The 24,272-nt window shown below is 35.3% G+C and overlaps 1 protein-coding gene across 1 annotated transcript; it reads left to right on the top strand.

Moving 5' to 3' along the window:
• The first annotated feature begins 11,597 nt into the window (after positions 1-11,597).
• On the top strand, positions 11,598-20,646 carry LOC149191139 (putative glucan 1,3-beta-glucosidase A). The gene is made up of 9 exons (XM_089410678.1): positions 11,598-11,688; positions 18,233-18,375; positions 18,487-18,606; positions 18,688-18,882; positions 19,125-19,283; positions 19,377-19,546; positions 19,653-19,808; positions 19,966-20,321; positions 20,444-20,646. Exons 1-9 carry the CDS (start codon positions 11,598-11,600, stop codon positions 20,644-20,646), a joined length of 1,593 nt encoding a protein of 530 aa, XP_089266804.1.
• Positions 20,647-24,272: the final 3,626 nt, after the last annotated feature.

The following is a 24,272-nucleotide window of genomic DNA, read 5'->3' as shown; positions in this document are numbered from 1 at the left end:
ATTTAACACGGTTGACCATGGTTGACCACAATTGATTTTCGTACTGACAAAATCTTTGTCACACTGCAATGTTGAACTATGGTTGACCATGATTGATACAATCCTTCTCACAATGCAACATTGGACAATGGTTGACCATGGTTGATTTTCACATTGAGACAATCTTTGTCACAATCTAACCATGGTTATTGACCGTGGTTGACCATGGTTGGTTTTCATATTGAGACAATATTTCTCATAAAGGGACATTAGACTATGGATGACCATTTTTGTCACAATGCCATGTTGGACCAAGAGACAATCTTTGTCAAATTTTGATCCTGTTTATTGACCATGGTTGATTTTCATATTGAGAGAATCATTTTTAGAATCCATTGTTGGAACAAGGTTGATCATTGTTGATTTTCATATTGAGACAATCCTTGTCACAATGCAACATTGAACCATGCTTAACCATGATTGATTTGATTGTCAAGACAATCTTTGTCAGAATGTGATGTTGCACCATCATTGATCATGGTTCATTTTCATATTGAGATAAACTTCATCACAATGTGACATTGGACCATGGTTGACCATGGTTTATAAACCCAAGGTATATAAACCCTAAGATAAACATTATAAACCCTAAAATAAACATGGTTGACCACAATTGATTTCAATATAGACAAAATCTTTGTGACAATGGTGTAAGGCCCAATCGAAAACATTGTTGGATGTTTCAAACACCCAAATCAATTGATGGTATCTATTTATTCAAATGTGTACAACGCAAGCCCTCCTCTCCCTCCTCGCCTTGCAACATTGTTTCTTATATTTATTTGGTTTTGTTATTGCTAAAGTTTTCTGGTAAATACTAAGTTATTTATTAAGTGTCTTTATCATTTATCTGATTCACCCAAAATGCTAAACATAATTTCCCCTATCGTTTCAACTAAAAACAAACTTCAACAATATCTATAATGTAGAATTATTGAATGCCAATAGTATATTATAAGCCCTAAGATAAATATTATAAACCCTAAAATAAACATGGTTGACCATGATTGATTTTCTTATTGACAATATCTTTGTCACAATGTGACATTAAACTATGGTTGACCATGATTGATTTTCATATTGAAACAACCTTTCTGACAATGCGACATTGGACAATGGTTGACCATGGTTGATTTTGACATTGAGACAATCTTTTTCACAATGCGAAATTGGTCCATGGTTAGCCATGGATGACCACGTTGTCACAATGTGACATTGGACCAAATGATAATCTTTGTCACAATGTGACCATGGTTCTTGACCAAGGTTGAACATGATTGACCATGGTTTCCCATGGTTGATTTTCATATTGAGACAATATTTTTTAGAAAGCAACGTTGGATTATGGATGACCATTGTTGTCACAATGTCATGTTGGACCAAGAGACAATCTTTATCAAAACGTGACCATGGTTATTGACCATGGTTGATTTTCATATTGAGAGAATATTTTTTAGAATCCATTGTTGGAACAAGGTTAACCATGGTTGATTTTCATATTGAGACAATCCTTGTCAAAATGCAAGATTGAACCATGGTTGACCATGATCAATTTTATTGTCAAGACAATATTTGTCACAAAGTGACGTTGTACCATCGTTAACCATGGTTGATTTTCATATTGAGACAAATTTATCACAATGCGAAATTGGGCCATGGTTGACCATGGTTTATAAACCCAAGGTATATAAACCCTAAGATAAATATTATAACCCCTAAAATAAACATGTTTGAATGTGGTTGACCACGGTTGATTTGAATATAGACAAAATCTTTGTGACAATGCGATGTTGAACCATGGTTGACCATGGTTGATTTTCATATTGAGACAATCTTTGTCACAATGCGACATTGGGCCATGGTTGAACATGGTTGACCATGGCCAACTATGTTTGATCAAGGTTGACCATGGTTAATTTTCACACTAAAACAATCTTTGTCAAAATGCGACGTTGGAACATGGTTGACCATGGATGGCCATGGTTGTCACAATGTGATGTTGGACTAAGAGACAATCTTTGTCACAATGTGACCATGGTTGACCATGGTCGGTTTCCATATTAAGACAATCTTTGTCAGAATGCAACGTTGGAACATGGTTGACCATGGTTGATTTTCATATTGAGACAATCCTTGTCACAATGTGACATTGGACCATGGTTGACCATGATTAATTTTAATGTCGAGACAATCTTTCTCACACTGTGACATTGGACCTCACCAGTGGTAATAAACCCAAGGGATTAATACTAAAAACTAAAGGGATTATAAAGCCAAGGGAGTTATATTAAACCCAAGGGATTAATATTATAAAGCCTAGGTATATAAACCCTAACATAAATACGTGAAACCTTAAAACAAACATGCTTGACGATGTTTTACCATGGTTGGTTTTGATATTGAGAAAATGTTTGTGACAATATGACATTTGACCATGGTTTATTATAGTTGACCATGGTTGATTTTCATACTGATTCAAACTTTGTCACAATGTCAGATTCACCATGGTTGCACATGGTTGACCATTATTATAAACTCAAGGGATTTAAATTAAACCCTAGGATTAATATTGTAAACCTTAGATTGATAAATCCAAGGGATTAATTCTAAAACCTCAAGGTACTATAAACCAATGGGAATAATATTAAACCCAAGGGATTAATATTATAAGCCCAAGATATATAAAACCTAAGATAAATATTATAAACCCAAGGGATAAATACTAAAAAACTAAGGGATTATAAACCCAAGAGAATAATATTAAACCCAAGGGGTAAATATTATAAACCCAAGGTATATGAACCCTAAGATAAATATTATAAACCCTAAATTTAACACGGTTGACCATGGTTGACCACAATTGATTTTCATATTGACAAAATCTTTGTCACACTATGACGTTAAACTATGGTTGACCATGATTGATTTTCATATTGATACAATCCTTCTCATAATGCGACATTGGACAATGGTTGACCATGGTTGATTTTCACATTCCGACAATCTTTGTCACAATGTGACGTTGGACCATGGTTGACCATGGATGACCATATTGTCACAATGTGACATTGGACCAAGAGACAATATTTTTCACAATGTGACCATGGTTATTGACCATGGTTGAACATGATTGACCATGGTTGACCATGGTTGATTTACATATTGAGACAATATTTCTCATAAAGCGACATGGACTATGGATGACCATTTTTGTCACAATGACATGTTGGATGAAGAGACAATCTTTGTCAAAATGTGAGCATGTTTATTGACCATGGTTGATTTTCATATTAAGAGAATCTTTTTTAGAATCCAATGTTGGAACAAGGTTGAACATCGTTGATTTTCATATTGAGACAATCCTTGTCACAATGCAACATTGAACCATGGTTGACCATGATTGATTTTATTGTCAAGACAATCTTTGTCAGAATGTTACGTTGCACCATCTTTGATCATGGTTCATTTTCATATTGAGACAAACTTCGTCACAATGTGACATTGGACCATGCTTGACCATGGTTTATAAACCCAAGGTATATAAACCCTAAGATAAATATTATAAACCCTAAAATAAACATGGTTGAACATGGTTGACCACAGTTGATTTCAATAGAGACAAAATATTTGTGACAATGCAACGCTGGACCATGGTTGATTTTTATATTGAGACAATATTTGTCACAATACGACATTGGGCCATGGTTGACCATGGTTGACCATGGCCAACTATGTATGATCAAGCTCGACCATGGTTGACCATGGTTGATTTTCATATTGAAACAATCTTTGTTAGAATGTGACATTGGAACATGGTTGACCATGGATGGCCATGGTTGTCATAATGTGATGTTGGACCAAGGAACAATCTTTGTCACAATGTGACCATGGTTATTCACCATGGTTGGCCATGGGTTGTTTCCATATTGAGACAATCTTTTTCAGAATGCAATGTTGGAACATGGTTGATTGGACCAAGAAGCAGTCTTTGTCACAATGTGACCATGGTTATTCACCATGGTTGGCCATCGTTAGTTTCCATATTGAGACAATATTTTTCAGAATGCAACGTTGGAACATGGTTGACCATGGTTGATTTTGATATTGAGACAATCCTTGTCACAATGCGACATTGTACCATGTTTACCATGATTGATTTTAATGTCAAGACAATCTTTCTCACACTGTGACATTGCACCTCACCAGCACAAGGGATTAACAATAAAAACCAAAGGGATTATAAACCCAAGGGAGTTAGATTAAACCCAAGAGATTAATATTATAAACCCTAGGTATATAAACCCTAACATAACTACCATAAACCCTAAACTAAACATGCTTGACAATGTTTTACCATGGTTGGTTTTGATATTGAGACAAACTTTGTGACAATACAAAATTTGACGATGGTTGATTTTAATATTGAGCCAAACTTTGTCTCAATGTCACACTGCACCATGGTTGCACATGGTTGACCATGATTATAAACCTAAGAGATTTATATTAAACCCTAGGATTGATATTATAAACCATAATATTATACCCTAGGAATATAAACCCTTAGATTGATAAACCCAAGGGACTAATTCTAAAACCTCAAGGTACTATAAACCTAAGGAATAATATTAAACCCAAGGGATTAATATTATAAGCCCAAGATATACAAACCCTAAGATAAATATTATAAACCCTAAAATAAACATGGTTGACCATGGTTGACCACGATTGATTTTCTTATTGACAAAATCTTTATCAGAATGTGACGTTAAACTATGGTTGACCATGATTGATTTTCATATTGAGACAACCTTTCTGACAATGCCATGTTGGAAAATGGTTAACCATGGTTGATTTTCATATTGGGACAATCTTTGTCACAATGCGACATTGCACCATGGTTCACCATGGGTGACCATGTTGTCGCAATGTGACATTAAACCAAGAGACAATATTTGTCACAATGTGACCATGGTTGAATTTGATTGACCATGGTTCACCAAGGTTGATTTTCATATTGAGACAACATTTCTGAGAAAGTGACCATATTAATTACTTTGTAGTTGGAAGATCAAAGCATGAACAAATGATTTGATTTTATATTTTTATCCATTCAATTACACCATTCAAACTAAAAAATGGATATATATACAAGTGAAGTAGTGCCTTTAGTTGAGTCTATACTATAAACACTAAAATAAACATGGTTAGCCATGGTTTATTTTCATATTGAGGCAATCCTTGTCACAATGCAATGTTGGACCATGGTTGGCCATGCTTAACCATGGTTTATTTTCATATCAAGACAACATTTGACACAATGTGACGTTTGACTACGGTTGACCATGATTGATCATGGATGACCATATTGGATTTTGGAAAACATGGATGACCATATTGGATTTTGGAAAACATGGTTGAACATGGTTGACCAAGGTTGACCATGATTGACCATGGTTGGTCATGATTATCATATTGAAACAGTCTTTGTCATAATGAGACATTGGACCATGGTTGAGGCAATCATTGATTTTCATATTGAGACAATATTTTGTTACAATGCGATGTTAGACCATGGTCAACCAAGGGAATAATAAACCTAGGGTTAATACTAAAAACATAAGGGACAATAAACCTATGTGAATAATATTAAACCCTAATAATATTAACCCTTAGATTAATAAACCCAAGAGACTGATATTAGAAACCCAAGTGAATAATAAACCCAAGATTTAAGATTTATATACCTTGGGTTTATAATTTTTATCCCATCGGTTTATTATTACATTGGGTTTATAAACCATAAAATAAACATGATTGCCTATGGTTGATTTCCATTAAAAAAAAAAAAAAAAACAACTGAGAATGATGTTTTGTGCTCATATGGAGACCTAATTATAATTCCAAATCATAGTAAATAACTTAAGCATAACATAATAATTACATAAAAAGTTTATTAATTGTTTAATGAATGAAATAAAGGTGAGTTATTAATTATTAATAATTAATTAGTTAATTATTTGATAAATTATTTAATGAATTAGTTAATTATTTAATACGTTAATTAACAATAAATAAAATATAAATGAATTATTAAAATAATTAACAATATTTATATTAATAAATATTAATTTAATTAAGCATATTGATATCAATAAAATAATATTAATAAATATTAATTTTACTTTAAGCAATATTAAAATATTACCTCTAACCCTATGTGGAAATTAAACTATATTAAATATTCAACCGGAGAAGGGATTCCTTCGTTTCAATAATTGTTACCCCATATAAAATTATGTTAAATATTGATCCACTATAAACAAAAGGGATTCGAGATTAAGAACATTATTTTCCACCCAATTTAATTATACAACTTTCTCTATTCTTATTCATTGAAACCATTTTCCTGTGATCAGTCTGCAAGTTGAATCATCAAAAACATAATGTGCTTCCCATTAATTATATGGTGATCAATTTATATGATTTTTACATTAAAAAATAAACGACAAAATCGAAACATCAAATTAATTAATATATGCACTACAATAAAAATGATTTTACATTAAAAATAAACGAGGAAATTGAAACACCAAAGCAATTAATATATGCTCTACAATAAAAATGATCTTACATTAAAAAATAAACGAGGAAATTGAAACACCAAAGCAATTAATATATGCTCTACAATAAAAATGTAAATGTAAGGCCCAATGGAAAACATTGTTGGAAGTTTCTAACACTCAAATCAATTGATGGTATCTTTTTATTCAAATGTGTACAACGCAAGCCCTCCTCTCCCTCCTCGCCTTGCAACATTGTTTCTTCTATTTATTTGGTTTTGCTATTGCTAAAGTTTTCTGGTAAATAATAAGTTATTGATTAAGTGTCTTTATCATTTATATGATTCACCCAAAATGATAAACATAATTTCCTCTGCCGTTTCACCTAGAAACAAACTTCATCAATATGTACAATGCAGAAGTATTGAATGCCAATAGTATAAATAAAAATAGAAAGAATTTTCCATTGTATAATTCCCTTTATCCCATTATTAAGCTATTTTTTTTAATCGTGTTTGTCAAATGAATAGCTTTCTCTTCACCTGCAATCTATATAGAAGCCAAACATAAAATGTGATGTTACTCTCTCAAACAATTAACGTGAAGACAACGTTAAGTTAAACTGAAATACCACAACTTCTGTTGCGACTGCGCAGAACTGATGAAGGCACAGTTTCTTGTAGAACTGATGAAGGCTGATTCCAAACGCCAGCTATCTAGTACACATAAAACACCAACTAAACTATATAAATCATCATTTATCTATCTATATATTAATATCATTATAATTGCAACCTTATAACTACAACTTCAATTGTGGTCGACAAACAAAACCCTGTAGTCTTGAAAGTAAAATTTTCAATGCAAAATAAGGCGATCGAATCAAACCCTTACCATGACACATTAGGCCAGAGGCCTAACATTTACCCACATGATGTCCCGGATCTAAAGAAATTGAGGGTCAATAAAGAAGCTACGCTGGCGGTCCGCAGGCAGTCTTTCCAGGTTTCACTGGTAGAATGTAGGGCGAACATTGGTTGCTGGTAGCGTTGCAAGTTTTACTGTTGTCTGCTGAGAAGTTGTATTTTCCTCGGCCCTCTATCAGCAGAGGCTGCAATATCAAGTTACAGTTACCAAAATCGGGCTGAAGAATTCGAAAATTCGGCAATTCGGTCCGCTTCGGCCATTAATACGCTGAAATTCGGTTCAGACATATCAGTCTCCCAAATTTATTTTTAAAATTTTCTATGATTTGTGTTTGTGTTTTTCAAGAAGTCGTTCTTACTCCATTTTTTGTGCCTTAGTTTCGACATGCAGTTGTAGATATTGAACGGTTGAACGTAATTCTGTTTATATAAATGTTTAAAAATATTGAACTGTTGAAACTTATTTCTCCCGGTTTGTTCTGCAATACTGTTTAAAAAATTCATAGTTCTAATTATATCACAGTTATTTTTGATGTGTTAGTAAATTTGACTTGTTATTAATTTTTATATTGTTTGTTTAATTTTATATTAAAAATAAATTTTTTTCTCAAGAATAAGTATAAAAACTAAATAAATAGTTTCCATATTAAATTTTATTTTCACAAGAAAATGATTTTTTGTTTTTTGTTTTTATTTTATTTTATTTTCTTATTTTCAGATATTTTTTTGCTTTTTTTTTTTAATTTTAATCTTTTTCCTGTAATTCTTTGACTAGTGAGTAATATAATTGGAATTATTTACTCATAATAAAATTGGTTGTAATTTAATTTTTTTTTATAAGAAATTTGTAATGAAAATATAATACGGTTTCTAAATCTTTTAAACAATTAAGAAAAAAGCAAGATAGCTCTAATTTGATGATTCTTGATAGTTCTAATTTAATATTTTTTATCTATATTTTATTTAGTTAGTAAGTAGGAAACTGTATAAATATTCATTTTTAAAAACTAAAGCATTAGTTACTATCTTTTGATACAATTAGGAAAATAGCAAGATAGTTCTAATTGGATGATTCTTGATAGTTCTAATTTAATGGTTTTTTATCTATATTTTATTCAGTTAGTAATTAGGAAATTGTCTAAATATTTATCATTAAAAATTACAGCATTAGTTATTATCTTTTGATTGACCAAGAAGAATTGTTTCTACTAATTCCAATATCTCATTCACTTCTATTTGAACAATTAGGAAAAAAACAAGAATTCTAATTTGATGATTCTTGATAGTTCTAATTTGATGATTTTTTATTTTTATTTTATTTTATTAATTACCAAATTGCCTAAATATTTATCATTAAAAACTACAATATTAGTTACTATCTTTTGATTGACCAACTTACAATTTTAAGGGTTTCATTTTTTAATGTTAAAAAGTTTGTTCTCCTCATTGTATCTCATTCACTTCCATTGAAAAAAAATGGTTACTACTAATTTCAATGTCTAATTTTATTTGCAACTTATATAATATAATTAAATTGTTAATTTAGATTATTCAAAATTTAAAAAAAATAAATTATTAATAATAGTGTAAGATTTATATTCGCAAATAGTGTAAGATGAAATGAATATTGGCGATTTTTTTTCCTATTGAATTTTAGAAAGTCAATTTTTTTCGTATCGGATAGAATTTGAATTAGAACTTGCTAACTATGATATCAACCCACAAATTGACGTTTGTTCGTTGAGTTTCAATCAATCACGATTTCAAATCGGAGTACGAGGGAGACGATATATATAGCCGAGGTTCCCCAACCCAAACAAAAGGATTGGATGAGAGGCCCACAACCTGTTAGTACGTGCTAGTATGCCACCAGTCATCGAGGATGATGCTCAGTTCTCTGTCATAGACGAAGGGCTCTGTTTTTGCAGAGTCGACTATCAAAGAGCCATACAAACCAGCCGAACGCTGGAGACCGTAGTGGCCATGATAGAAATATGTCCCAGGCTGCATACATTATTAACATTAGGCCACAAATTCCCAACACAATATAACCAAGTTAAGATGCAAGTATTGAAAAGAAAATGTGTTAAACATACTCTGTCAACAACGAATCTGTAGATAAATGTCTCGCTCGGTAGGATTGCACATTGAGACATGGATGCAGTTCTGGCTCTCTGGAGCTTTGAGCCGACAGCAGAAATGCCCACTAGGATGGAAACACTTTGCATGATCGGCACGATTAATCGATCCATGTTTAACGCTTGAAACGCTTCAGCTCTTGTGATTAATGGATCTGTGGTGCCCCTGAGGCATTCAACTTGCCGCTCAACGTTCAACAACAGTGGTGCGGCTGGCCTCTCTGACCCTTTTTCTTCTCGAGACTATCACATCACAGGAGCTCGGCTTTTCAAATTACATTTCATATCCTTTGATTTACTTTGCTGCCACGTTATCACGCACAACAAGGATCACTAAATTTTAATTAAAAAAATAAAATCTAACATTTACCGCAAATCACTTCATGCTCCCTCGCAGCAGAGCCGTAGATATGCTTCTCATATTCAGAACATATTCGCTCACTATTTAAACTTCCCGTTCAAATTTTGTTATTGAAAAAAGTCAACGTCGAGGTTGAAATAGGGGAGCCTTCGGCTAATAATTTAACCTCTGACGAAGCATAAAGATGAATGTAACAATTTTATAATAATGGTTTTTGTTTTATGAGCACCATTGGACATCAAGTCAGCCACATGTGAGCCACAAATCTCTGACTTTGTATGTCACGTTCCTATTCTAGAAACTTTGAGTCAAGCATGTCTCGCTCTGTTCCAGAAGCACACTTTACAAAAAAACTTTGACTCAAACCTTTGGACTTTGTTTTTTACGTATGAATCCAACCGTAATGTGCTTTATTTGTGCTTTCCATAGTTACCAAGTTTGAATTCGAACTATACCTTAAAAATTCGACTGGAAAAATTTCAATTCGGAAAAAATTCGAAAGTATATATCTTAAACATTTAAATATATATACTCTTTTTCTTGTAACAACAATGCCTTCAATTTTTCCCATTCATTTTGGAATTTAAATAATTTTTAATAATTTTAATCAATATAGACAATTTTAAAATTAGAGTTTACTTACCAAAACTATAACCACATTTGTCTTAGCTCCAAGATATCTCTTCTTTTCAAAATTCAAAACTTCCTTCTTACTTTCAAATCTTATTTAAAAATATTTTATGATTAATATTTATTTAAAAATTAAATATTCTAAACTCAAAACTACTTTTCTTTAATTTCAAATTTTATCTAAAATCTTTTATAATTAATACATATTTAAAAATTAAACATTCAAAAATATGTTTATAAGATTTCTCTTAATATAAATATATTATATTTAGAAAATCAATTAATTATTATAAGATTTACTCTTCCAGATTTTGCTTCTTTCCTTATTATCTAAACTCTTTGAAGCAATACTCAAATTAAAAATAAGAAATTTTCTCTACTCAAAATTTGTTTCCGTTTCCTACCTACAATCTGGTGGCCTTTCCATTTCCTATCTGCAATAAAACATCTATCTATTTTATTTTATGCTTAAGGATTACTACTTTACTGTTCTCAAAAACCCAAATTAACAAAGATCACTGAACTTACTATTACCCGAGAGACAAATTAACAAATCTGTATAATAAACTATAATAAACTATAAATAGTAAATTTTCTGTTATCCCAACGAAGTTACCATGAACCGAATCGAATTTTCATCGAATTATTCGATGTTATCGAATTGCCGAATTTCCGTATTTATTTCTCCGATACGGGCGTATTTGGTAGCTATGGTGCTTTCTGACTTAGATACATGAGACTTTTGCATTCCAAATCCAGTGGAGTTGTACCATCTTTGACCCGGATCCCGAGAAACCCTACCGAATTAGATTCCTACAACCACTAACGAGTAAGTTAGTGCGCTGACTCGATTCGATTCTGCGATCCATTAGATGCGTATATCTCTCTATAAAATGTTTCAACTATCAACATGATATTAAGATATTAATGTGCAGATTTCGTAATGGCAGCTTATATCGATGTCCATGCCAGAAAATGGTCTCAAAGATGCTTTCGATTTGTTATTACTCTCCTGGTTTTCACGTCTTCCCATGGTACATTACTCGAATCTCAATTTATTCGAAGTTTATTGAAAGTTGGAAGTTTCTTTTCAGTTATGATTTTGGTAAAGCTTTTCAGTTATGAATGTTAACTGAATAAGCTTATTTCCACCATTCATCTGTTGAAATCTAATTTCAACGCAGCTGCCAGAAACCGGTCAGCTAATCCGCCGGAAAGCTCTCGGGTTGATTTCAGGCAAAGGTACTTTTCCGATGTTTGAACCCGAGAAATTTTGGTGATGACACGTGGTTCAGCCCTGACGTAACGCAACGTAAGAATCTCGGGGGTTAATGTTCAGCACTTGTTGGCCTTCCGATATTCTCCTCCTCCGTTCGATCTACTCCACCCTTTTCGTCCGTTGATTGCCCAAACCTGCATATGAACATACATTAATGACTTTGCGTGGAGTGAATTTCATTTTTGGTTGACCGCGGTAAAATAATTAATGAATTAATTGTTACCGTAGAGAATAGGTAAGGTGATTTAAATTTTAATGTTTTTATATGTATCGGAGGTATGGTGGTGCATTTAAAGAAAGGCATGGGTGTTAAAAATACTTACGGCACGTAAAAGTAATTGTGTTTTTTTTATTTTGTTTTGTTTTCAAAAAAAATGAAAAGGGCTCGTGCATTGACTATTGTAAAAAAAAAGAGAGCAGTGAAAAACGTGCTCTGCATCTCTGTTTTGTTTGGCACATGGGATATAAGGTTTTTGTTGTTGGCCATCGTAGAATAGTGGTGCAGCGAAAAACCATGTGTGGTATGTATTGAACACACAGCAGTGTGTAAAAAGATAAGAACCAGGTGATGTAATTTTTGGAGTTGTAAGAAAACCATGTGTGGTTTTTGCACAAGCAGTGCATAAAGAAAATGGTGAAGTTTTTTTTGTAAGTCTGTGTGAATTTTGTTTACAGCAGTAAACTTATGTAAACTTTTATTATAGTGAATGTAAAAAGGGATTTACAGCAGTTAACCCAGTAATTTCTCAGAAATCTTTTATGGTGTTGAAATACTCTGTCTCTCAGTGAAATTTTTTTTAAGTCTTCTGTGTGCACACAGAGCATTGCCTCTGTGTGTTTGAATATTTGGTTTTTGGTATTTTCCCCATCAAAAATACCCAACAGTGGTATCAGAGCAGGCTTAGGCTCTTTAAAAAAAAGTTAAAGAAGCTGAAGGGAGAAGGTTGTTGCAGCAGCAAAACTTCTCAGGCAGACAGAAGACAGTCAACAAAAGATTAAGGTACTCCAAAAGTTTTTTTTGTGTTGCTGAAGAAGCAGTGATCTGCTTTAAACACACAGTCAAGGATTTAGAGGCATATATCATAATACAAGGAATGGCTAGCACAAGCACTGGTATGGGTTTGTTTAACACCCAGCTCCCACAGTTTAATGGGAAAAACTATGACTACTGGGCAATAACCATGACAGCCCTGTTTGCCTCTCAAGACTTATGGGAAATAGTTGAGGAAGGTTTTGAAGAACCAGCAGATGAAACTGAGTTCAATGCACTAACTCAGGGAGAGAGAGATCAGCTGAAGAGCAATAGAAAGAAGGATTCGAAAGCCCGTATGTTGTTGTATCTAGCAGTAGACCAGAGTGTGTTTCCAAGGTTAGCAGCAGCTAAGACAGCAAATGAAGCATGGCAAACCCTCAAGACAGCCTATCAAGGCATGGAGAGAGTGAAGACAGCAAAGCTACAATTGTTGAGAAAGGATTTTGAGAACTTGAACATGGAGGAGTCAGATAACATTGACTCATTCTTCACTCATGTGATTGGTGTAATCACACAAATGAGAACTCATGGAGAAACCATTGAAGACAGAAGGATTGTGGAGAAAATATTGAGGGTCTTACCCTCAAGGTTTGATGCCATAGTCACCACCATTGAAGAGACAAAGGATCTCTCAAGCTATTCAGTTGATGAGCTACATGCATCACTGATAACACATGAGCAGAGGTTGAGTAGGAATGAAAACTCATCTCTTGAGCAAGCCTTCAAGACCCAGATGTCCTTTGGAAGAGGCAGAGGTCAAGGCAGAGGAAACAAGAGAGGAAGAGGCAGAAGCCAGAACAGAGGTGGAAGGAACAGCCCATCAAATGCACAAGGAAGAGGCAGCAATCCAAATCAGAACCAAGGCCAAGGCAGCAACCAACAAAGAGATCAGTATCAGGCTCAAGGACAAAGGTATGATAAATCTAATGTTCAATGCTATTATTGCAAAAAGTATGGACATTATGCTAGTGATTGTAGAAAGAAACAACATGATAAGAACAGCAGACAAAATGCCAATGTTACAAGAGAAAACAACAGTCAAGACAATGTCCTGTTAGCTTGTAACATGGCTGAAACACATAGTGAGGACATTTGGTTTTTAGACTCAGGTTGCAGCAACCATATGACAGGGAACATAGCCCTCTTTTCAGCCTTAAATCAGAATTTGAAATCAGAGGTCACACTAGGAACTGATAGTAAAGTGTCTGTTATGGGAAAAGGGGAGATAAAAATATTTACAAAACAAGGAGAAAAGAAAACCATAGCAGATGTATACTATGTCCCCGGAATGAGATGTAACCTATTGAGTGTTGGACAGCTTATCCAAAAGGGTTACAATGTTTACTTTGAAAATGATGTGTGCACCATCATGGATATACCACCCAGCAAAAGATGCATTGCTGAAGTGAAGATGACAAGGAACAGGATGTTCCCTCTCCGGATCAGGGCAGACATGAAGAACAAAAGGGAAATGGCAGCAGTCACCCAAGAGGCCTTCCAAAGCGTGCCAAAGGATGAGAACTGGTTATGGCACTTGAGATTCGGGCATCTAAATTTTGGAGGTCTAAACTTATTGAGCAGAAAAGGAATGGTAAAGGGATTACCATTGATAGAGAAACCGGACAGCCTATGTGAAGGCTGCATTTTGGGAAAACAACATAGAGAAAGTTTTCCATCAGGGAAGAGCATAAGGGCAAAGACACCCTTAGAGATCATCCACTCAGATTTGTGTGGACCAATGCAAGCTCCATCATTAGCTGGCAGCCTATATTTCTTGACATTCATTGATGACTGTACAAGAAAGACTTGGATATATTTCCTTAAAAACAAAAGTGAAGTCTTTGAGAAATTCCAAAATTTCAAAGCACTTGTGGAGAACCAAAGCGGGCTGCACATAAAAGTATTGAGAACTGATAGAGGAGGTGAATATATCTCCAAGGAATTCCTAAGATTTTGTAGAGAAAATGGAATTCACAAACAGTTTACAACAAGGTACACTCCGCAGCAAAATGGAGTTGCTGAAAGGAAGAACAGGACCATCATGGATATGGCGAGGAGCATGCTAAAGGCAAAGCATTTGGGAAATGAGTATTGGGCTGAAGCTGTACATTGTGCAGTTTATATATTGAACAGGTGTCCTACAAAAGCAGTCATGAACAAGGTGCCAGAAGAGGCATGGAGTGGGAGAAAGCAAGGAGTCACCCACATGAGAGTTTTTGGGTGTGTGGCCTATGCACACATTCCGGATCAGCTAAGGAGGAAGTTGGACAGCAAAGGGGAGAAATGCATCTTCATTGGATACAGTGATGAATCCAAAGCCTACAGGCTGTACATTCCATCTACCAAGAAGTTCTTTGTCAGCAGGGATGTTCAATTCATTGAAGAGGAAGCTTGGGATGGAAGCATAGAGAAAACAGTGAATGTCAAGAACTGTTTGTCTCATGATGAAGATGAAGAGGAGGTGGCTGAAATGTATCCCCAAACAGCAGCGCCAACACAAGGACAGCAAGGAACACCATTGAGGATCAATGAGAGTGCTTCTCCAAGCACACCACAAGGAGGAAATTCAAGTGCATCTTCAAGCACTTGCACACCAAGTGAAAGAGGTAAGAAGTTTAGAAATCTAAGTGAAATTTATGAAGAAGGAATGAATTCCTTATTTGCCTTGTTTTGTCATGTTGATGATCCTATTCATTTCGAAGATGCAATTAAAGATAGGAAATGGATAGAAGCTATGGATGAGGAGATGAATGCCATAGAGAGAAACAAAACATGGGATTTGGTTGAGTTACCAAAAGGCAAAGAAGTCATTGGTGTGAAATGGGTCTACAAGACCAAGAGCAATGCTGAAGGCAAGATTGAAAGGCATAAAGCAAGGCTGGTTGTCAAAGGGTACAAGCAGCAGTATGGGAGAGATTATGAGGAGACTTTCGCCCCGGTTGCAAGAATGGAAACCGTGAGAACAGTGTTGTCCATAGCAGCTCAAAACAAATGGAAAGTCTACCAAATGGATGTGAAATCAGCATTCCTAAATGGAGTGTTAATGGAAGAGGTTTATGTGGAACAGCCTCTCGGATATGAGAAGAAAGGTGAAGAGCACAAAGTGTGCAAATTGAAGAAAGCTCTTTATGGGCTGAAGCAAGCGCCAAGAGCATGGTACAGCAGGATAGATTCATATCTATTGGATAATGAATTTGACAAATGTGAAGGAGAACCCACAGTCTACATCAAAGAAAAGGATGGTAAGATTTTGATTGTGGTCTTATATGTTGATGATGTTATTTTCACAGGTAATGATGATCAGCTCATTAAGAATTTTAAATCAGTCATGAAGGATGAATTTGAAATGACTGACATGGGTTTCTTGAGATACTTCTTAGGCATAGAAGTAGATCAAAATGAAAAAGGAATTTTTATATCTCAAGCAAGATATGTAAATCAAATTTTGAGCAGATTTAAGATGGAAGAATGCAAGGCAGCCATCACTCCCACAGTAATGGGATTAAAGCTCAGCAGAGAGGACAGCAGCAAGGATTTTAATCCTAGTTTGTACAAGAGTATTGTAGGCAGCCTCATGTACTTAACAGCTACTAGGCCTGATTTAATGTATGCTGTTAGTTTAATTTCCAGGTTCATGGAGAGGCCGAAGGAGGCACATTGGCAGGCAGCAAAGAGAATTTTGAGGTATGTCAAAGGCACTAAAATGTTTGGAATTCTATATCATGCCTCAGAACATTCAGATTTGGTTGGTTACACTGATAGCGATTGGGCTGGAAGTGTAGATGATCGGAAGAGCACTTCCGGTTATGTTTTTAATATGGGTTCAGGAGCCATTTCATGGGCTTCTAAGAAGCAGTCCATTGTAGCATTGTCTACAGCAGAGGCTGAATATGTGGCAGCTACAGCAGCAGCATGTCAAGCAGTGTGGATGAGAAGAATGTTGAGAAGCTTAGGCCAAGAGCAGGCAAAAGCGACAGTGATCTTTTGTGACAATAGCTCAGCTATTGCATTGTCAAAGAATTCAGTGTTTCATAAGAGAACGAAACACATTGATACCAGGTTTCACTACATCAGAGAATTGGTGAACAATGGAGAAATTGTCCTAGAACATTGCAGGACTCAGGAACAGGTAGCAGACATCTTGACAAAGCCATTGGATCAGAAAAGCTTTGAATTTTTGAGAAAGTGTCTCGGTATGACCGAATGCCCAGCTGTTGAAATTAAAGGGGAGTGTTGAAATCTAATTTCAACGCAGCTGCCAGAAACCGGTCAGCTAATCCGCCGGAAAGCTCTCGGGTTGATTTCAGGCAAAGGTACTTTTCCGATGTTTGAACCCGAGAAATTTTGGTGATGACACGTGGTTCAGCCCTGACGTAACGCAACGTAAGAATCTCGGGGGTTAATGTTCAGCACTTGTTGGCCTTCCGATATTCTCCTCCTCCGTTCGATCTACTCCACCCTTTTCGTCCGTTGATTGCCCAAACCTGCATATGAACATACATTAATGACTTTGCGTGGAGTGAATTTCATTTTTGGTTGACCGCGGTAAAATAATTAATGAATTAATTGTTACCGTAGAGAATAGGTAAGGTGATTTAAATTTTAATGTTTTTATATGTATCGGAGGTATGGTGGTGCATTTAAAGAAAGGCATGGGTGTTAAAAATACTTACGGCACGTAAAAGTAATTGTGTTTTTTTATTTTGTTTTGTTTTCAAAAAAAATGAAAAGGGCTCGTGCATTGACTATTGTAAAAAAAAGAGAGCAGTGAAAAACGTGCTCTGCATCTCTGTTTTGTTTGGCACATGGGATATAAGGTTTTTGTTGTTGGCCATCGTAGAATAGTGGTGCAGCGAAAAACCATGTGTGGTATGTATTGAACACACAGCAGTGTGTAAAAAGATAAGAACCAGGTGATGTAATTTTTGGAGTTGTAAGAAAACCATGTGTGGTTTTTGCACAAGCAGTGCATAAAGAAAATGGTGAAGTTTTTTTTGTAAGTCTGTGTGAATTTTGTTTACAGCAGTAAACTTATGTAAACTTTTATTATAGTGAATGTAAAAAGGGATTTACAGCAGTTAACCCAGTAATTTCTCAGAAATCTTTTATGGTGTTGAAATACTCTGTCTCTCAGTGAAATTTTTTTTAAGTCTTCTGTGTGCACAAAAGATCCTGGAGCAAAAGAAACAGAGCATTGACTCTGTGTGTTTGAATATTTGGTTTTTGGTATTTTCCCCATCAAAAATACCCAACATCATCTCTGTAGCTTATGGAAGGAAGATATTAGAAGCGAGGAGACTTACCAACGACACGCAGAAGTACCATTCTGTAAATTTGGGAGGGTGGCTCGTTATCGAAGGATGGATCAAGCCGTCACTCTTTGATGGGATTCCTGACAAGGATCTGCTGGTATTCGTTTTGTTGTGCTCCTATTGGACTTTGCAATTCCATCGGTTGCTCCTACAATCAGCAGCTCGAGTTGTTTATTCTTATTTAGGTTTTAATGTTTGATTTTCTCAGGATGGGACGCAGATCCAGCTAAAATCGATGAAACTGGGAACCTACGTGGTTGCAGAAGATGGAGGGGGGACAATCATGGCAGTAAACAGAACTAATCCCTCGGGATGGGAAACTTTCAGCGTATGTGTTTGTTGACAAATTTGTGCCCCTCCTTTTTTCTTCTTTGATGATGAATTCTGAGACTAACTTGTACTGCTGCAGTTATGGCGTGTGAGAGATGGCTACTACCAACTTAGAGTCTTCAATAAGCAGTTTGTAGGAGCCGATAATGGAGGAGGGGGTATTGTGGAGGCCGTAGCCACCACACCTAACAGCTCCGAAACATTTCAGATCATTAGAAACCCGGCCAATGCCAATAGTGTGCATATCAAAGTCCTCAATGGAATGTACATGCAGGTATGTTATCAGAGATTTCAAGGATCGCCATCTTCAAGGACTTTTGCAAGGGGCTATATATATAAAAGAGTGTGTTCAATTGGATTAACCATGAGCCAAAAGCATCTTGTAGATAGGAAGGTCACAAGGGATGGGTCTAAATTTGATAGAGTCAAACAAAATAAGTGATAAGTATTGATTTCAGATTCATATTCAACCATTAACCTCATATATATATTTTTGTTAATATTCGACACACGCAGGCGCAATCTAAAGATCAGCTGACTGCCGATTTCGAAGGGGAGCCTGGTTGGGACGACGATAATGCTGCAACTTTCGAGATAGCCATCGTAGGGACGATGCAGGGGGAGTTTCAAATCTCAAACGGTTATGGACCCGAGAAAGCTACACAAGTCTTGAACGTAATGGGCAATTCCTACTAAACATCTTACTCTATTCTCTTGAGAAATAGTACCGAATGGGGCTTCTCATGATTTTACTTTTTGGTCTCTCAGGAACATCGAAGCACCTTCATCACAGAGGATGATTTCGTTTTCATGTCCAAGAACGGGATAAGTGCTGTCAGAATTCCAGTTGGATGGTGGATTGCTAGTGATCCAAAGCCTCCTGCTCCATTTGTTGGAGGATCCTTAGCTTGTCTCGACAAAGCTTTCTCGTGGGCACAGTAAGTGAAAACTGGTCTTCATTCCGAAAATTTTCAACCCTACAAACAAACAGAAGTCCAGATAATGGACTATAGGTTAACTAACTTTGTGAAAACCATGCTGCAGGAACCATGACATTAAGGTGATTATCGATCTCCATGCTGCTCCGGGCTCACAAAACGGTTATGAGCACAGTGGCACCAGAGATGGATTTATAGAATGGCCTGAGTCGCAAGAGAACATCGACAAGAGTCTATCTGTCATTGATTTTCTTGCTGCGAGGTACAATAAATTCCTATAGCAGTAATTCATTTCGATAGATTTTGACAAGGCATAAAAAACTGCTCCATAGAATAACTAGATTTCTGGATATAGTAGAAAATTTAGCATTCAGTCAGGTCCATAGCAAATTTTAAAAAATTGCTCCTGTCATTGACAGATATGCTGCACACCCCGCCCTTTTGGGCATTGAGCTATTGAATGAACCACGGTCGCCTGCAGTAAGTTTGAACAATGTGACTGATTACTATTCACGGGGTTACGACATCGTTAGAAAGTATTCGTCGTCGGCCTATGTGATAATGTGCAACAGAATCGGTTCTGCAGATCCAAAAGAGTTGTTTCAAATGAACAACGGCTTATCCCGCACCGTTGTGGATGTGCATTACTACAATTTCTTCGATGATGCCACTTTGAAAAATATGACGGTTCAGCAGAACATCGACTACATCAAAACCACAAGAGCTCAAACTCTGCAGAGCCTCGTCTCGGCCAATGGTCCTCTCATTTTTGTTGGTAAATATAAAAATTCCCTGCATTTAACTGCTTTAGCGGGGCTCTCTCTATAAAAAGTATGAATAAAATGCATATACAAAAGGGACAAAATTGTGTTTCATAACTTTGTGATTTTATTGTAGGGGAATGGGTAAATGAGTGGGAACTGAACAGTGCGACACAGTCGGATTATCAAAGGTACGGAGATGCACAGTTACAAGTATACGGTGAAGCTTCTTTCGGATGGGCATATTGGACGCTAAGAAACATTGGTAGCCGGCACTGGGATTTGGAATGGATGGTGAAAAATCGATACCTTATATTGCCTGCATCAAACCAAAGTTAATTTTTTGCTTTCCTTGGAAGAGATCAATCAGTGATATTATATTATATAAGTAAGTCGATGAATAAGTTTGATTGGAGAATAAGTAGCTGCAACAGTAGCTTGAGTGAAATAATGGTACAATCCACAGCCCAAACCGTGGGATGATGGATCATATATACCGACTGATGGATCTTAAATATATCATATAATTCATGTGAAATTTAATATCAAGACTTTGTAATATTGGAGTGTAATCATTAATGTTACTGCTAATGCTCCACTTTCTCATAAAGATATATCATGTAATTCATATGAAATTTAATTTCAAGACTTTGTAATATTGGAGTGTAATCATTAATGTTACTGCTAATGCTCCACTTTCTCATGAAGATATATCATGTAATTCATATGAAATTTAATATCAAGACTCTGTAATATTGGAGTGTAATCATTAATGTTACTGCTAATGCTCCACTTTCTCATAAAGATAGATCACGGCGCAGATTACTAAGTGCGACCCACACTCACACGCACTTGGTATATGGTTGATTGTTCACCATGGTTAATTGATATAAAGTTCTAAGGTGTTATTTTGTCAAATGATGAGAATTAGAAGTAGACTTAAAATGAAAAAGTTGAAATTGATTTTATGAACAAGAGCTACAGCAGTGGCGGAAGTCACTGCCGAGAAAGGGAGTGAATTTATAAAAGGGTGTTTCATTTGCGATAATGGTGGTCAATCAATTTGTTTCAACGGTATATTCATGTCGACACATTTAATGTACATCCTCTTGTGCTATATCCACTGAAATGGGCTCAATATACCATGTTAATGCGAGCTTGAGTTTTCCTGTGGCTACATTCCAAATCTGCATGGACTCATTCAAGAATGAAACAGCTCAACAACTCAAAAAAATATGACATGTTATATAGACATATTTTTAAAAGGAGTAATGTATCCTTGTGGAGCAATTGAAAATAAATGTCTATGTAAACATCAATAGAGCCATATCTTCATGGAGTAATTGAAAATAAGTGTTTATGTAAACATCAATAGAGCCCTAGCTTACTAGAGCATTGGAAAATAAGTGTTTATGTAAACATCATTCTCTCCTCCTCCTTACACTAGTACACCAAGGGGACTTTTAAGGCATTTTTTTTAAGACAAAATAAATCTGGTTTTAAAAAGTCACTTTTTATTTTAGTTATTTTACATTAAAATTTAGTATCAATTGAATTGTCTTAAATATAAAATTTAAGACAAAAACACTTTGAGACAAAAATATTTTAAGACAAAACTTTATATTTAAGACAAAAACAGACAAAAACAGTTGAAGACAAAATTATTTTAAGACAAAACTTTATATTTAAGATAAAAGTAGTTTGAGACAAAAATATTTTAAGACAAAACTTTATATTTAAGACAATGGCCACTTAAGGTGAAACTTATTTAAGATAATTAACAATTAAGATAAAAACATATTAAGACAATATTATCTAACAACTACAAAATTGACTCTCCCAATATGCCTAAGTCTGCCAACTTGCAGGTTACTACTGTCCCACGCCTATACCAAGGCTATTATTTCACTTACCATTCACGTTATCTTATATAAAGACAATGATTTGTTGGCCTCTTCATTTTGTGGGGGTAGCCGACTCTAAATAATGGGACAATTTTTCCTGTCAAGATTTCCTGGACATTAATTCCACTTTTGTCCCTTTGATCTTTGCTGATACGATTAGAGACAACTTGTGTGTCATTGCATTCGGCTGGCGAGTTACTTTGGTGCTTACTATTGCAAACATTTTTATAAACTAATTAAACAATGAACTACTTCTCTTGGTTATGTGATTAAGCCTCGAATTTGAATTTCCCTTAATATGCATCCCCTCAGACCTTGGATCTAGCTCCAGACTTTGGATCTAGCTCAGGGTAATCAGCTGCAAGAAAGATTGCAATGTGGCTGGCTTACAATTGGGTGGAGATTTGAAGTCCTTCCTTCATTTTTCAGTCATCATTAAACACACATATAAGTGTACATTTCTTATGTGTATTTCCTTATGGAGTGTGATGAATCTTGTTACATTGTGAATGTTGCAAGATATTGTGTGTTTGTAAATGTAAATGAATGTCTGAGTTTTGACGCTCATTGTATCTTCATGATTAGAACAGTGTCATGTATGCACATGAATTTTAAAGTGTGCCTAGAATATGCTATTCATTATTATGTGTGTGGTGAATGTGTAATTATGTGTTCATATTCAGTGAGTTGATTTCCAAATTTATGGGTATACTTAGTTTAACCAATCCCTACGCTAGTTATTCTGTCAAAACTGAGAATTTAGGTATCAAGAATTGGGCCATGAGTCTCCTTGAAACTACAGGAGGGTGGGCGCACAACAGTTGTAGTTCTGCTTTATGAACCTAGCCTAGGTTTCTTTTTAGTCCATATATGCTATGTTTTCGAGGTCGAGAGGAAGTGGGAGAACATGAATTTGTTGACATGCTAGCAGGTCCAACACCTAGTGGGCACTGGTGAAACCACACCCTATTGGAACCATGTTGACACCAACCATAATCCATCAACCCCAGTGATCAAATGTGAGTTAAGGGTAGGGTCTATACACTTGTCCAAATGTTATTTTATTTTGGGTGAGAAGCCTAAATTCAAAGAGTGTGGTCCAGGCAGAACTGGGAGTGTTGGGAACATTTTCAACCGCCCATCGCTAAGATATTTGTACCCTACAACACCCTAAGAGTGTAGAAATTAATATAAATTTTCTATTACTAATGTATTCGAACTGAAAACAAGAGATTACAACTTTCCTCTGCTTTTACGTGAAATGGAAATCACTATTTAGAAAGACATGCAATGACTTGCAACCATCAAAACAACACAAGAATACAATTATTTATAGGGAAACCCAATAGGGAAAAACCATTCCACTGTTTTTCATTAATCATATGAGAATGATAAACTATTACAATATCTTCCTTCAATCCTGAAGCACACCGTGCACTGTAAACTTGTTCTCTTAATCATTGTCATACTCTGGGAAACACATAGCCAATTCAAGGCCCCACCTTTCTCCTATTTCCTTGCACAATTCCTAAGGAAAATAACTCTTAAATAATAGGGGAATTCACTGTTTCATTGTGCAAATCCCAAGTAATTGATTTCCTACCTCAATGTCCAGCATGTACACTCAACTAATATACAATTAATAATTACAATGTGCCTTTTCCTCCACTTCAATCTGGAAATTCAATTACATGCATGTCTAGGATATTTTTGGTTGATTGACCAGTTTAACTAAGAGATCATTGAGTTAACAATAATTCTACCACTCAACTATCTTTCAACTGACTTGACTAGATATTTAGGCTAAGTTAACTACGTCAAACTGACAATAACTGAATTAGATTGCTAAATTTTAGCAACACTACATGCACAACTCTACTTCTAGCCTATAACATGAATTTATTGAGTAAACAAGTAGACAAGTCCATGTCATAGAATTTAATTGCCATCCAAGTCATCTTCCTAATTTGGAAAATCGAATTACTAAATTTGACTAAGGAACAAGTCAAATCTAGCCTTTCTTGCAACATTTTCTAACACTCCCTCTTGGCAAGAAATGGA

Source organism: Pinus tabuliformis, chromosome 3_1, assembly GCF_031772625.1.
Source record: "Pinus tabuliformis cultivar Carrire ecotype Pingquan chromosome 3_1, CPIR1, whole genome shotgun sequence".
Classification (NCBI taxonomy): Eukaryota; Viridiplantae; Streptophyta; class Pinopsida; order Pinales; family Pinaceae; genus Pinus; species Pinus tabuliformis.
The sequence above is the reverse complement of the archived record's forward strand: the minus strand, read 5'-3'. Positions and strand labels throughout refer to the sequence as shown.

Coding starts and splice junctions, on each gene's coding strand:
- LOC149191139 (XM_089410678.1), top strand. CDS start 11,598: ATGGCAGCTTATATCGATGTCCATGCCAGAAAATGGTCTCAAAGATGC. Junction 18,883..19,124: donor TCAATGGAATGTACATGCAG/GTATGTTATCAG, acceptor CGACACACGCAG/GCGCAATCTAAAGATCAGCT. Junction 19,809..19,965: donor ATTGATTTTCTTGCTGCGAG/GTACAATAAATT, acceptor TGTCATTGACAG/ATATGCTGCACACCCCGCCC.